Source organism: Cynara cardunculus (assembly GCF_001531365.2).
Source record: "Cynara cardunculus var. scolymus isolate 2C chromosome LG 17, CcrdV1, whole genome shotgun sequence".
In the NCBI taxonomy this organism is placed as follows: Eukaryota; Viridiplantae; Streptophyta; class Magnoliopsida; order Asterales; family Asteraceae; genus Cynara; species Cynara cardunculus.
In genome coordinates, this window is record NC_037544.1 from 721,534 (window position 1) to 736,513 (window position 14,980).

A 14,980-nucleotide genomic window follows, 5' to 3' on the forward strand; every position below is an offset into this window, starting at 1 on the left:
AAGAGGGTATGATCCTTCGATTCAATGAAGTGCTGAAACGAAGCACACGAAGACAAACAACATAGCTGAAAAAAGCATGAAACTGACCATAAAACGAAAGAAATGGTAAAAGAATCACCTGTTACAATGTATAGTTGTTTGTGAATTAGCTTTTTTGGCCTTTGGACCTCTCAAAATCATCCATGGAGACTTTTGTTGTGGTTGCCTAAATGTCATTCACAGCTCTATGTAGCAGAATGTTTCGTCTTCTGAGGTTTGTATCTCGGATGTAAAACCATACGACTCAAGAAGCCATCTATAACCAACAATGCACAGAAATAGCAACTCAAAAATGCTTTCAGGAAGATGTCTTATGCTTGTACCTTCTATATTTAACTCTCTTAAGCATTTTAATCGTCCAATTTCCTCCGGTAATTTCTCAATCGAGATACAACCAGGGAGAAGAAAATACTGCAGAAGTTTCATATTACAGATGCTGTCTGGAATATGTCGTAGAAATACACACTCTGATAGGATTAGCTTCTCTAAACATTCTAATCGGCCAAGATCTTCAGGTAACTTTTCAAGAAACCAACAACGATCAAGTTTGAGATATTTCAGATGTTTTAGCTCACAAATACTATCCGGCAGATGTGTAATCTTCGTAGACAACAAATTTAGCTCTTCTAGACATTCCAATCGGTCAAGGTCTTTGGGTGACTCTGGAATACCACCTTCGAGTGTAAGCTTTCTTAAACATCGTAAACCACAAATGCTTTGAGAAAAACGCTCAAGGTTTGTGCAAGCACAAAGACCAAATGAAATAAGCTTCTCTAGATTTCCAATCGAGGGTCCTTCTTCTTCATAAAAACATTCAAATCTAAAGTTCGACAAATTATTGCCCAAGTGCAATGGGCACATTTCTAGGGACTCTGCCTTCAAATGTAACATAGATGCACAACCAACTTCAACCGATTTAAACTGTTTCCTTAACAAAAAAGACTTAAACCTCAAACAACCACTTAAGTGTATGTATTCAAGCTTTTTTAGACACCCATCATGTGCATGAACTTCTACCAGACGATAACAATTTGTAAGAGTTAACATCTTCAAATTCGGAGTCCACCCAAGGTCAAAGGTCCTTAACCGTGCACCCGTGATATAGATGGATTCTAGCTTTAGACATTCGGGAATGTGAAGTTCTTCCAAAACATCACATTGTGTAAGTGTTAATGTCTCGAGATTTGATGCCCCTTGAAGGTCAAGGGCCCTCAACTTAGAAGACCCGAGGTTAAGGGATTCAAGCCTTTGACATTCAACGGGAATGTGAAGTTCTTCCAAATCATCACATCTATCAAGATCTAATGTCTCGAGATACGGAGTCCCTCGAAGGTCAAGGGCCCTCAACTTAGAAGACTCGAAGTCAAGGTGAAGGGATTTGAGCCTTGGCCATTCAACGGGCATGTGAAGTTCTTCCAAATCATCACATCCATCAAGATTTAATGTCTCGACATTTGATGCCCCTCGAAGGTCAAGGGCCCTCAACTTAGAAGACTCGAAGTAAAGGTGAAGGGATTTGAGCCTTAGCCATTCAACGGGCATGTGAAGTTCTTCCAAATCATCACATCCATCAAGATTTAATGTCTCGATATACGGAGTCCCTCGAAGGTCAAGGGTCCTCAACTTAGAATATTCGAGGACAAGGGATTTGAGCCTTAGACATTCAACGGGAATGTGAAGTTCTTCCAAATTATCACAAGCTTTAATATTTAATTTCTCAAGATTCGGAAAAAGACCAAGATCAAGGCTCTTCAAGTTTGAAAATTTAAAAGTAAGGAATCGGAGCTTCTTAAGAACCTATCATAAAAATAAAAAAATAAAAAAAAGGTAAGTAAGGGTGTAGTAACAAACCAAACCAAACAAAACCAAAAAGTGAAGATTATAATGAATCATGCAAAACAAGTAAGTATTGGACTATTATTCTACCTTTCTTTCTCCCCCTTCCCAAACTTGTACAATTCTGCTCCTCTCCAACTCAAGTCCAACAAGATTATTTGCTTCAAATGTTCTGGATAAGGACCCAAAAGGGTAACCATAGCAATTTAGATATCGTAAAGCATTTGGAAGGTATTGGCTAACTTCATCAAATTCCAAATCGGAATCATCACATTCAAGATCCAGCAGAAGATATCTAAGATTCTTCATGTTTCCAAGGCCTTTCAAAATTTCTGGATCGAGTTCTGAGTCTATACTCCATTCTATACCTGTTGTTGCTTCAGTACCCTGTGACCCAAAAGCAGTGACCATGAAACTTGTGTCATAACAAATGAAAATGTGTTAGTTTCCTCAACCCTACAAATAAAATTGATCTTTACCTGATTATTAACCAATATATCTTCAATTTCGTCTGCAATCCACAATCGACTATGTCTGTAAGGCTCCCTCGGGTGCAAGCGGCGAACAATATTCTTGCCCATTTCTTCTATATGGTCATGCATGCCCAACTGCTCACCATACACTCTTTTAGAAATAGTTATGAGAGATTTTTGCTCAAGAACTCTTAAACCATTTCTAGCATGAAATCCACAGCTTTCAAGCATTTCGATTGTCTCCTCTTTCTCCCAACCTTTCATGAAACATGCAACATCTAGGAATATTTCCTTGTAATCCTCCTCTAGACCAATATAGCTTAACTCCAACTTTTCTAAAGTTTCCTTCAATGGAATTGTTTTTAGTCTTTCTATARCATCTTCCCATTCAAGCTCATTTTTACCACACAGAAACGAACCCAAAACTGTGATCGTTAAGGGAAGTCCAGCAGCATAACTTGCCACTTGTCCCGATAGCTCTTTGTACTCTTCAATTGGACTCTCTCTCCCAAACGCATACCTACTGAGGAGGCAAATGGCTTCCTCTTCAGATAAAAGATCGACATCACGTATCAAGCTCATTCGATGTGCTACCAACACTTGCTCATCTCTTGTTGTGATGATAATTCTACTTCCCTTACCAAACCAATTAAGCTCACCCGCTAACGCCTTTAGTTGGTCTACATGATCCACATCATCAAGAACAACAAGAACCTTTCTACAACACATCATCTTTTTTATCATCTTTTTCCCATCATGAACATTACTTATAYTAAGGCCCTGATCCTTTAGCACATCTTTAAGGACTTGGTTCTGTAACTCCTTTAAATGGGATAAATTGGGATTTGAATTTTCCCTAACATTCTCAACAAAACTGCTACCTTCGAACCGAAAGGATATTCGATCAAAAACAGCTCTCGCCAAAGTTGTCTTCCCACCACCTCCCATCCCCTTGATTCCTATCATTCGAACGTCATCAATATTTTTTTCTAAAGATGAAACAACATCCGTTATTCGAGCCTCCATGCCAATTAATTTTTCATCGACGCAGAAATTGATGGATCGCAACTCCAATGAGATCTCTTCAACAATTTTTTGGATAAATTTAGCTTCATGCCTGTGTATTTAAAGAAGACAAAATTAGCTTGCTCAAAATCCCACATGAACAATTCATTTAAATTTCAGATCTATAACATACACATGGGCGGACCTACCTAAGTGGCATGGGTGGCACGTGCCACCGTATTATTTATCCGCCGAAGGGTAAAAAATTTTAGGTTTGTGAACGGTGCTACCGTATCGTTTTAGAAGGTGCTACCGTATTTTCCTGAAATCCAAATAGTGCAACTAAAAAATTTAGGTTTGTGAACGATGCTACCGTATTGTTTTAGAAGGTGCTACCTTATTTTTCTCAATTCTATAAAAAACCATACATTTTGTAATTATTTTTGGGCATATATTGACCGTTTTCAAAAGATGAAGACTCGTCGGATACAAGTTTAGTAGTTGTTTATATCGGTCCTATAAAAACCATATTTTTGTAATTACTTTTAGATGTATATTATATTATATTAATTATATGGTGTCACCGTTTGAAAAAAAAATTGGGTCCTTACCTGAACATACATGTCAATACGAAGTCATTAAGAGAGTCATGTAATCATATCACATGTTTTATCTTTCAACAGGGACTCAGGTTTGATTTAGATTTTGACAGCACAACATGATGTCCCATGGATGACCGTTTCACATCACAGGGTAAAGGTAGATTACAAAGAATCAGTACGAAAAAATATGGCAGATATATTATATATGGATGAATTACCCATCTACAGTGTTCTTCAATCCAAACCCAGAAAGATTGGCCGCTTCTTTTAGAGCCTCTCTCCATTTTTCAGCAGCCTCTTCCTTTTCTTGTTTAGCAAAGGCTTTTCCAAACTCCCCACTTTGTTTGCGGACTTCAGTGGGTTCTACATCATAAAAGACTGGGTAAGCGGTATGCTCAGTCGTCTTCTGGCACTCCATAATCGTTACAAGCTCATCCAAGCACCAAGATGAAGATGCATAGTTCCTCAAAAAAACAATTATATAGAATTTTGAGTCTTCAATGGATTTGATGAGCTCATCACCGATCCTCTCCCCTTTCTTGATTCTCTCGTCATCTTTGTAAGTGTGGATGCTTTTGTGCTGAAGAGCATGATAGAGATGATCAACGAATGTCTTACGAGTGTCTTCACCTCGAAAACTTAAAAAAACATCATACTTAAAGCTCGTCTGAACAGATGAAGTCGAAGAAGACGCCATTAAGGTTATGCTTGAAGGATTCTTTGGAATATGATCGGAAAGAAAATTGAATGAAATGGAAGGCAATAATGGTCGCTAGCACTCCTACTGTGAATATGATGTTGTTTGTTAGCTGTTTGGATGACGTGGAGGATCCAAAACCTCTTATTTGGTCAAAAAAGAGAGAAGATTTTTAGTTGAAGTATAAAAATGCAATCTATGTATTTAGGGGCCAAAAAATATACTAAAAGGTCTTTGATACAGCGGTACGTGAGTCCTTGGTTTTTTAAGAGGTCAAGGGTTCAAATCTCATTAAAGACGAGAAGGGTGTGTGAATTTATTTGTTCTATTTGCCGTATATAAATATTATATACTTTAAAATATATATATATATATATATATATATATATATATAGAGGAGTGATCATATGAAAACCGCCCTCATTTGTGTAAACTGTGCAAACCACCTTCATCTGTCGATTTCATTGTTTAATCTTATGAAATTTTTTCATGAAATTGTTTAATCTTGTGAAATTGTTTCATATAGTACTTTTTTTGATGAAGTTGTTTCATATATGGTTGTGAAATTGTTTCATATAATACTTAATGAAACTGTTTCATGTATTTCTCTAACATTAATGAAACAGTTTCATCTATTTCTCTAAAATTAAAATAATRAAGATGATAATATCTATGATTAACACCCTCCACAATAAAAATGATTAATCAACCTCTCATAATTACAAAAAAATGAACAAAATGAAAAATTATGATTGGTTGAATACGGTTTGCACGGTTTGTACAAATTGAGTGGTTTGCATTTGATCGCTCCCCTATATATATATATATATATATATATATATATATATATATATATATATATATTGATAAAAAGGGCCCAAAATGTGTTGTTGTATACATCAGTGGCCCAAAAAGTGGAGAAGAAAATATGTATATATGTCGTTTCAGGTTCCTCGACCCTCCACCATTTTAACAGAAGGTTTCTTTTATATGCACACTTTTCACCATCCATTTTAACAGAAGGTTTCTTTTATAAAAATAAACATTATTTTAATTAATTTACCCGGTAAGCGCTTACCCGGGTAGAAGTTGTCACCCTCACCTACTGGGTAAGATTATCGGCCCTCGCCAGTTTCCACGTTCATCTGGTAAGCAAAATTACCCGATAAGCATTTACCGGATAAACGTTTAGTAAACGGAACCTAAGACGTTGGTTTCATATCTATACTGCAATTTATAAAGGAACTTGACGATGAAACAAGACGACATAATATTGCATAGATATGATGAACGAATTACTGATCAACGGTTGGTGCTTAAGTCCCTCCCACCGAAAGATGTTGCTTCTACCAGAGTCTCTCTCCATTTCTCAGCAACGTCATCATTTTCGTGTTTGGAAAAGGCTTTTCCAAATTCTCCACTTTGTTTCCGGACTCAAGTAGGTTCCGCATCATAGAAGATCGGGTACACAGTTTGTCTAGTCTCAAACATTGACTTGAAGTCATGTTGATATGGCGAGTGACAATAAAACACTCGACCACTTTTGATCATCACAAGGAAAAGTTAACATCTGTCATGTGCTAATGATAACTATATTCTGTTCAGATGATTTGTACGCTCAGATAAATGTACATCTCACCCTTTCTATAAACCCTACTTCCAGGTGAGATAAACTATGTTTGGTTGTTTTAATGTTTCGGGCATGTCAAATCAGATGCTATAAAATTTTGAAGCATGTGAATACATTCGATATACCCTACACATGCCACTTGTGTTGCGAGGCCTTCAGGAACGTCCCAATCTTTTTGGAGGCCCTGTTACATCCAAAACTTTTGATTACATAGTATAAATAAGATAACAGATAATATATGTTAAGAACAAAAACGGACTAAACCTAAAACGATTAACAATCTGAAACTAAACATAAACCATTAATGATTTGAACCTAAAACCAAACGATTAATGGTTTGAACATAAATAATTTCGGTTAAACTTTTACACAGGTCGATAAAAGGACCCTGAACACGTGTAATTTTGGGCCCCAAAATTTCGAGGGCCCTGTTTAAAATCTCATATTTAACATGCTAAGGGACGGTCCTGCCTTGCCTGCATGTTCCATATGGTTACAAAGATCGGAACCTGTAAAAAAGAACTGGAGGTGGTAAATCTACTCTTATACAAACACTCTTTCGTATTTGAACTTGTTGGTGGAAAGATTCTGGTAGAATTCGGGTAAAACATATCGGGCAACTTTAAGGGTCTTTAATCCACGTCGCTCGATAAAAATCTTGGGTCCACCCTTTCGTATTATTAATCAGACTCCATGATCTATGATTTGGATTAAGCATAATTCCTTAAGATCCAACTATGTTCAATAAAACCATAAGAAGCAACATGGACCAACTTGAAGAATACAAATAAATCCTTGAACATTTTTTTTAATAAATAAACTATCGTATTTTTAAAAATTGGTTATTTACATATTTTTAACCCAAAAATGTTACATTCACTTATCAGTAAAAAATTTGATGGTTTATTTATTTATTTTTTTCAAAAATACAGGGTTTTAATCTTTTAAAATGTAAATACTTAATGGTTTTTTTAATTCAAAAATATATTCAAGAACTTAATCATTTAAAATAAGAAATTTTAATGGTTTTTTTAAATAAACAATTCTGTTGAGATTTCTTTAACTTCTCCTATCTAAGAAAGAGTAAACTTTACTTTTGGTCGTTAACATATGCCAATGTCAGCATGTATCATCCCTGAACTTTAAAAACTTAAATTTGGTCATTCATGTTTGTCATTTTATAAAGTCCTTCCTCCTAACGACCATTAACTTTTTCCAGCTAAGTCCAATTTAAATGGGGGTTATTGTAGTCCATTTAAACATTTTTCTAATGAGTAAAATATCCTTTGTTTAACCGAATGGCAATAAACTTCACTGAAAAATGTTCAAATGGCCAAAATAACCTTTATTTAATTAAACTTAACAGAAAAAAAAATATAATCGTTAGAGGAGAAATCAAAACCGTTGTAAAATGATAAACATGAGGTACCAAATCCAAGTTTTCAAAATTCAGGGACGATGTTTGTTAAAATCAAAAAACATTAGGGACCAAAAATGAATTTTACTATTTTAAGAAAAAAGACTAAAGAAAGTGCCGACACATGAAAAGCCAAGTGACAGTCTGGGAGTTTAAATTATTTAATATATGACGTCATCTTCTTACGTCATCTATGACGTGGATTCCTTCTTTTATGCCGTCATTACAGGATTTAATGTATAATTAAACAAATAAACATTTAAATCACAATTAAAAGCAAAAATTCAGGTCGACGGGTCGGGCGTATGTTTAGTGCTCGTAATAAATAAGGATCCAATTTTTTTATTATATAATAATAATAATAATAATAGAATAAATTAATAATTAAAACAGATATAAAATTTTTTAGTATCTGATAGGACCCAAAAAAAAATTATATAAAAGGTCCAAACAAGTATTAATTATATTGAAACAGTAAATGGTCGTTTACCAAACACTTGTTCAGGTAAGCGTTTATCAAGTCATATTATTCAGAGTCGTCCCTGGCATGTTAAATGTGAGATTTTGAATAGGGTCTTTGATATCTTGGGGTCCGAATTTACATATGTTCATGGTCTTTTTATCGACCTGTGTAAAAGTATAGTCGAAATAATTTATGTTCAAACCATTTATCGTTTGGTTTTAGGTTCAAATCATTAATGGTTTTTGTTTAGTTTCATATTGTTAATCATTTTATGTTTAGTACATTTTTGTTCTTAATATATGTTCTCTGTTATTTCATTTATGCAGTTTTGGATGTAACAGGGCCTCCAAAAAAATTTAGAACGTCCCTGATATTACTTTATCGGATGAATAAGGCAAGAACCAAGAACCTTATCTAGTAAGAGCGAAGGCAAGGACAAAGAGTCTTACCCGGTAAGTTAGGACGACGACTCCTAACACGGTTAGTGCTTACCGTGATAGTGTTACCTCATAAGTAAGTGATAGTGTTGAATTTTACCCGATAAACATTTACCCAAATAAACATTAGGTAAACGACCCCTAAATATGTAAAAAAAATTAATTAGCCGTTTATTTTATAGTGTTGTTTTTTGTTTTTCTTATTTTTTTATTTAGTATCAAAGTCTAAAATAATTTTTCTAGATACCTGATATATTCTTCATCATTCTATATTTGATTATTCCATTCACATGGAATCTCTATTTGTATTAGAATATAGTAGATTTTTTGTTATTAATTAAGAAAACTCTTATCTTATGAAAAAAATTACCAACTGTATGATACGGTCCAACTTATATCCATACTATTTTATATAAAAACTCTTAAAAACCATTTTTTATGCATTAAATACTGTTTATTGATGCATATTACTTAAAATTCAAAATTACAAGTAAATTTTGCATAAGTACAACTTATTAAAGTTTTATATTTGAATACGTGTAACTAACTGCAGGTAAACATAATAAAAAATAGAATAAATATCTAATTTTGAATATAAAAAATCTAAAATAGAATTAGGATAATTATTGAGTTCTAACAAACTACTTAATTATTATTTTTATATAAAATTATATTATTAAAACAAAAATAAAAAAAATGAAATAAAAAATACACAAAAAAAGAAGAAATTTTAAATAGTTAGTTTGATACTAATATCAATAACTTTTTTTCAATTTTTAATAGTATCTTCATATTTATATTTTATTCAAAAATCAAAATATTATCGTTTTTTCAAAACCACATAAAACTGTATTATAACATCAACTGAGACAAAAAAAAAACGAAACATTAAAATCGAGATTTATCTCGTTGCATTGTGCGAATATCCTTCTAGTTTATATTTAAGATATCAGAACTATCTTTGTTTTTCCATACGTTATTTATCCCTTGTTGATTAATACTGAGTGCATGAATTTTAATTACTCTTGCATCTTTAAAACAAGAATTGATGATAACCAACATGAATTATGATTCAAAAATCGATGGTTACAAAAAAAAATTGTTTTAACCTAAAAAGTTTAAAACGGTGATGAAAAATACATTATGTGAAATGAAAACCCAACTTATTTATAATTTACACAGTGTTACTCGGAATATATAGTCAACATTGTGAATCCAAAAAAGATCAATCTATATATTAAAGGTATATCATATGATTTTTTTATGGTGTAACAGATTGACGAAGTTAAATAAAAATGATATGGTTGATTTTGCATCTAGGAATACTCGGGAAAACGAATTTATGTGAATTATTAGTATTTCTTATGATAAAAACAATACATCGAAGATTTTTCTTCTACTTACAGAAGACCCATTTTCACATCTTGTTCAGAGTTATAAATATCAGATTCGGGTCTGCTAAAATGTATAATAAAATAAATAAATTTAAAATAAAGTTGTTGTACGTACCTCTATTGTGGATGCTCCAACCGAAATTCAAAATAGTTATTATCTCCTCACTTAGAGGGTGTTTGACATTTGCTGAAAGATTTGGTGCGGAATAATTAAGTGGTTAGAATGATTAAGAGACTCTCATAATATAGTGCAAAATGAAATATAATCTTTTGGTAATTATTTTACAGCGAAATTAGGGCGTTGAATGATTAAGAGATGTCTAGAATACAAAATCATTTAAATGGTTTTTAGAACCATTAAGAAGCATATTTTTTTCTGTCAAACAAGATTCACCTCTTAACGATTCAGAGGTTGTCTCTTAATAGAACTATTAAGATGTAAATAAACAACCCCTTATACATGTATTTAGCATAACCATATATATTTGTTATATTGTTTCTATTCAATTATTATCGAAGTAAATAATACAGAAGTTATATTATTATATCTGAATATCAACCGTCAAATTTAATCAAACCCGTATGAAACCTGTCTCCAAGAATATCAGTATAACATAATACTTTTTCCTCGGTTACTGAAGCTAATAGCTAGGAGGCATAGGGTTGAACTCATAACCAGTATTATATCTGAATAAAAAGTTAAACTCATGATTTGTATTGTATTTGGACAAATGCATCCACTCAATTTGTGGATGAGGTACACACCAAAGCAAGTTATATTAAAACAGAAGGTATAGTTGCAGTTTACAGGTATGAAGGCATGTGTCACATTGATAACCTACTTGCATGTCTTGTACTCTTGCTTTCTTTTACGAAAGATTTCATAATTAAATTATAATTAATATAAAAAATCATTTTTAATATATTAAAAATCAAATTATATTTTGTTTTGGAATATTAAACTATTAATTATATTTGTTTATTTTTACTTATTTTGAAGAACTATATTATGATTCAAACGCTTACCATTACGTCAAAAGCAATTGTTGGTGGAGAATGCACAATTTATTTTCTTATAACGTAGTAGTCACCGTCACGTTTCGATTTAGAAAGATGTTGGTCAATGAACCAACAATCCCCCCCCCTCCAGCATCTACCAGCACTAACAAGATCTTCGCTGGAAGATAATGGCTGCACGGCATGCCTTTGGCATTATTATGCACCTCATGAGATTCGAACTCGTAACTTGCTCTGATACTTCATGTTTGGATACAAACGCTTACCACCATGCCAAAAACAATTGTTGGTGGAGAAGGTGTTGTTTCCTTTTTGGCATAGTAGTCAACGCCATGTTTCGATTTAGGAAGATGTTGGTCAATGACCCAACTAAATACTGTAATTTTATCAGTAAAATATGTATTTTACATTAGGACTTTCTCCTTCAAATCAAACAAACAAAAGAGGGACTACATGAACGAACTCAATCTGAAATATGAACCATAAAAAAACGCTTACTAAACCAATCACAAAAATACCAACTTTGCTACCTATCATCCAAATAGTAATTATTCCAATAGTATTGGCCATCTACTCCACTCCCGTTCAGACTTATGATATAATAGGTCCATTTAAGAGCTGTTTGTTTATCTCTTAATAGTTTCATTAAGATGCATTCTATGAATTGTTAAAATGTGAATCTTGTTTGACAAAAAAAAATATGTCTCTTAATGATCTTAAAACTCTGTGAATGATTTTGTATCATAAGTCTCCTTTAACCATTCAGCACCTTAATTCAATTGTAAACAATTATCAAACAATTATATTTCATCTTTCACTATATCATGAAAGTCTCTTAATCATTTTGTACCAAACCATTTAGCAACTGTCAAACAACTTCTTAATTCTTTTCCATTTTTAACTATATTTTTCTATCAGAAAGTTAAAAATATAATAATATTTAAGGTGAATAAAATAAATAAAAATAAATTTTCACCTATATAAATCATCAAAGTCAATTTGGAATTTTGACTTTTTACAAGTTATAAAGGTCACATGTATACACAACTTCTACCCTTTGAGTTGACTTTGCACATGTTAAATGAGTTGACTCTAAAAAGAAGCCTCATCTTGGGGAGTATCTTAGACAACTAATACACCATAAACATCAAACATGAACATATCTTTTTAGAAAAGAATTGAAATGGTCAAACAAATTTATTAAATTGAAAAGGTTATAATATAAAAGCTGTATAAAATAGCTGATTTATATATAACAGTTGGTTGTATATCATCCTAATTAGGATTATAACTGAGTTTTGAACATAAAACGACTTAAGGGGTACATAAGCAATTGAGAACTGAACAAATAGACAGTCTGATATACATAAAGTAATAGCATGAAAAATGAGAACCCTAATCGTCCTAACGATATCGCCTTTCTTACCACCCTGCCTGATCCACCAAAAAGCACCTCAACAAGTCTCTTGAGGATCAACAGGGATTTTTCTAGATGTTAAATTTAGGGTTTAAGGGATTAGTCAGGGTTTCGCACAAACTGTTTTATTCATCTATGATTAACAAAAATAAGACAACTGTCTAGATTTGTTGCATAGTCATATGGAATGAGTTGAACAAAGGTAGCGTCTAATGATGAAGCTATTGCGGTAAATACACCTTGAAAAACCTGGAAAATCACACAATACTGAAAAAGTCTTGGTGAGTTTTATATTATCATAAGGAAGTCTCAACAACTTGAAAAAGCTAAAATTGGCACGTCCCTCACACTAAATCTATAACCATATCAAGATGACGGTGCATTTGACTTGTAGAGATCTTAAGAGTTACTTTCTCTCTCTCTTACTTTCTCTCTCTCTATCTATATATATGTATGTATATATATATACATGACATTTCACTTCTTCTTTCACCCATAGAGCTTTGACAAGTATTGCTAAAATGACGGTACTTCCATTCTGGCTTCTAATGTAGATATAATAAACTGATCAAATATGTTAAAATGATTGTGTTTGTTGTAACATGTAATGATACAACAGTTGTATTTTGATTTATGGGTACTTTTTGTTAACGGGTTTTAAATGATGTTTGCAGCAACGGATCGTGATAAAGATGCAACCCAAGTGTGGAAGATGTCGAACTAGGGCAATGATGGTAGCTGCCCAAGCATCAGGTACCTCTTCTTGTTACGTTTCACTTCATTTCTATCTGTTTCTTTGTTCTTTTCTAAACAAAGTGTTTTTTCTTCATGTGAATTCAAGAATAAACATGTAGATATAAGCAAATTGTCGAACCATATTCTTATCATACGTTTTGTGCAACTGAAATTGTGTGTATGGGTGTGACATACATGTGTAGGTGTGTATTCGGTGGAACTGCAAGGGGATAACAAGAACCAGATGGTGGTGACGGGAGATGGGATAAATGCAGCTGCATTGACAAGCTCGGTGAGGAAGAAGGTTAAGCATGCGTCACTGGAAACAGTTCAACAGATATAGCTACGATCTTAACTTCGTTATTACATAATTAATTGAAAGGACTAAATATTGTGTTGATCTGAATATAACATTTATTTTAGTATGTCATGTATTTATGTATTAAAAGTAATTTCGTATGGTAAAATATATTATATTTTCATCATATCTTTCAAATTGATGGTATATTAAGAGGAGATGATTAACCATAAGGGTGGTGTCTGATTGGTTTGAGTTAGGCTCCAAAGGTCAAAAGTAGCTGAAGGTCTCATGTTCAAATCCAATGAGAAATAAAAATCCCGGCCACAGAGATTCAAATGTGGTGACTCAAGGCTATCTGCAAAACAGGTGATCGTCTTGAGATTAGTCGGCTCGCATAACGAGTTGAATATCCAGGTTAATAAAAAAAGAGATGATTCAAATTTTGACTTTTTACAACTTAAATGGTACATACATGCACATAATCTTGTACCTTACTTGTACCCCATGTTGACTTCTTGCTTCTCACATGTTAATTACTTCAAACTATTGAAAACTTCGATTCAGATAATTACTGTTTTCGGTACTGACTGTTGCAAAATTTTAATTACTGGTTTGCTTATTAGCACGATGTTTGTATTATTCTTCTGCAATCCCGTTTTCATAGTTTATACTACTCTTGTTTCGCTCGCTGTTACTATAGAAATTGCTTTCACTTTCTTTTCTTTTGGCTATTAAGATTTTCTTTAATCCGACTTGCTCTCTCTTGACCGTCCATGGATTCAGCAGCAATTTAAAAGGTTAAAATTTAGGTTATAAAATTCAAAAAGATTTGCATCACAACCGATACATTTTCTTAAAAAGGATCCAATAAATTAATATAAGAAGTAAAAATTTACTAAAACAGTAATACGTTCATGTCAAAAAGATAAAGTTTGAACTCATGATCTGAACGGCATTATAAAATGATTTTGACTACTCGAATGAGCCCAATTAGACATAATCCAACAGTTATATCAAAACTTCAGTATTTTAATACGTATTATTGATTTAGAGTATTTTCTTCGTTTAAAAGCTTCAAAAACCATGTGAGCAAAGTTGTATTTCTGAACCTATGGTGGACCCCTAGCATATCATAACCACAAGATACAAACTTATGAATATAGTAAACTTTTGATTGGGGTTGAGTTTATATGAGACCAGCATGTTTTCGTGAGACTTATGAGACCATTTTTTTACACTTGAAATTTCACAGCGAAACACTGTGAAGGTAAACCAAATTCGAATCTTCACAAGAAAAATATTGTGAAGGTTGTCTTTACAGTGTTTTGCTCTGAAGTTTCAAGTGTAAAAAAGTTGTCTCACGGGTCTCATGAAAACATGTTAGTCTCACGTGTTCTCAAGTATATATATATATATATATATATATATATATATATATAAATCTTTCAAAATTATCGTATAATAATCCAGAATAGAAATACATGTGTTTGTGATTATTATCGTTGTTTATAATACAG

General features: G+C 32.8%; 2 protein-coding genes across 2 annotated transcripts; one reads left to right on the forward strand and one right to left on the reverse strand.

Moving 5' to 3' along the window:
- Positions 1-1,111: 1,111 nt before the first annotated feature.
- On the reverse strand, positions 1,112-4,713 carry LOC112500398 (TMV resistance protein N-like). The gene is made up of 5 exons (XM_025103882.1): positions 4,174-4,713; positions 2,355-3,465; positions 1,966-2,262; positions 1,265-1,836; positions 1,112-1,181 (listed from the first exon to the last, which is right to left on the reverse strand). Exons 1-5 carry the CDS (start codon positions 4,650-4,652, stop codon positions 1,112-1,114), a joined length of 2,529 nt encoding a protein of 842 aa, XP_024959650.1. The 5' UTR covers positions 4,653-4,713.
- An 8,179-nt stretch (positions 4,714-12,892) lies between these two features.
- LOC112500643 (heavy metal-associated isoprenylated plant protein 47-like) lies at positions 12,893-13,634 on the forward strand. Its single transcript, XM_025104167.1, has 3 exons — positions 12,893-12,954; positions 13,102-13,180; positions 13,366-13,634. The coding sequence occupies exons 1-3, from the start codon at positions 12,949-12,951 to the stop codon at positions 13,503-13,505; spliced, it is 225 nt and encodes a 74-aa protein (XP_024959935.1). The 5' UTR covers positions 12,893-12,948; the 3' UTR covers positions 13,506-13,634.
- The last annotated feature ends 1,346 nt before the right edge of the window (positions 13,635-14,980 follow it).

What these genes read in the sequence shown, in the direction of transcription:
- LOC112500643 (XM_025104167.1), top strand. An exon ending in GGTAGCTGCCCAAGCATCAG is followed by an intron (nt 13,181 to 13,365) that starts GTACCTCTTCTT and finishes ATACATGTGTAG; the next exon opens with GTGTGTATTCGGTGGAACTG.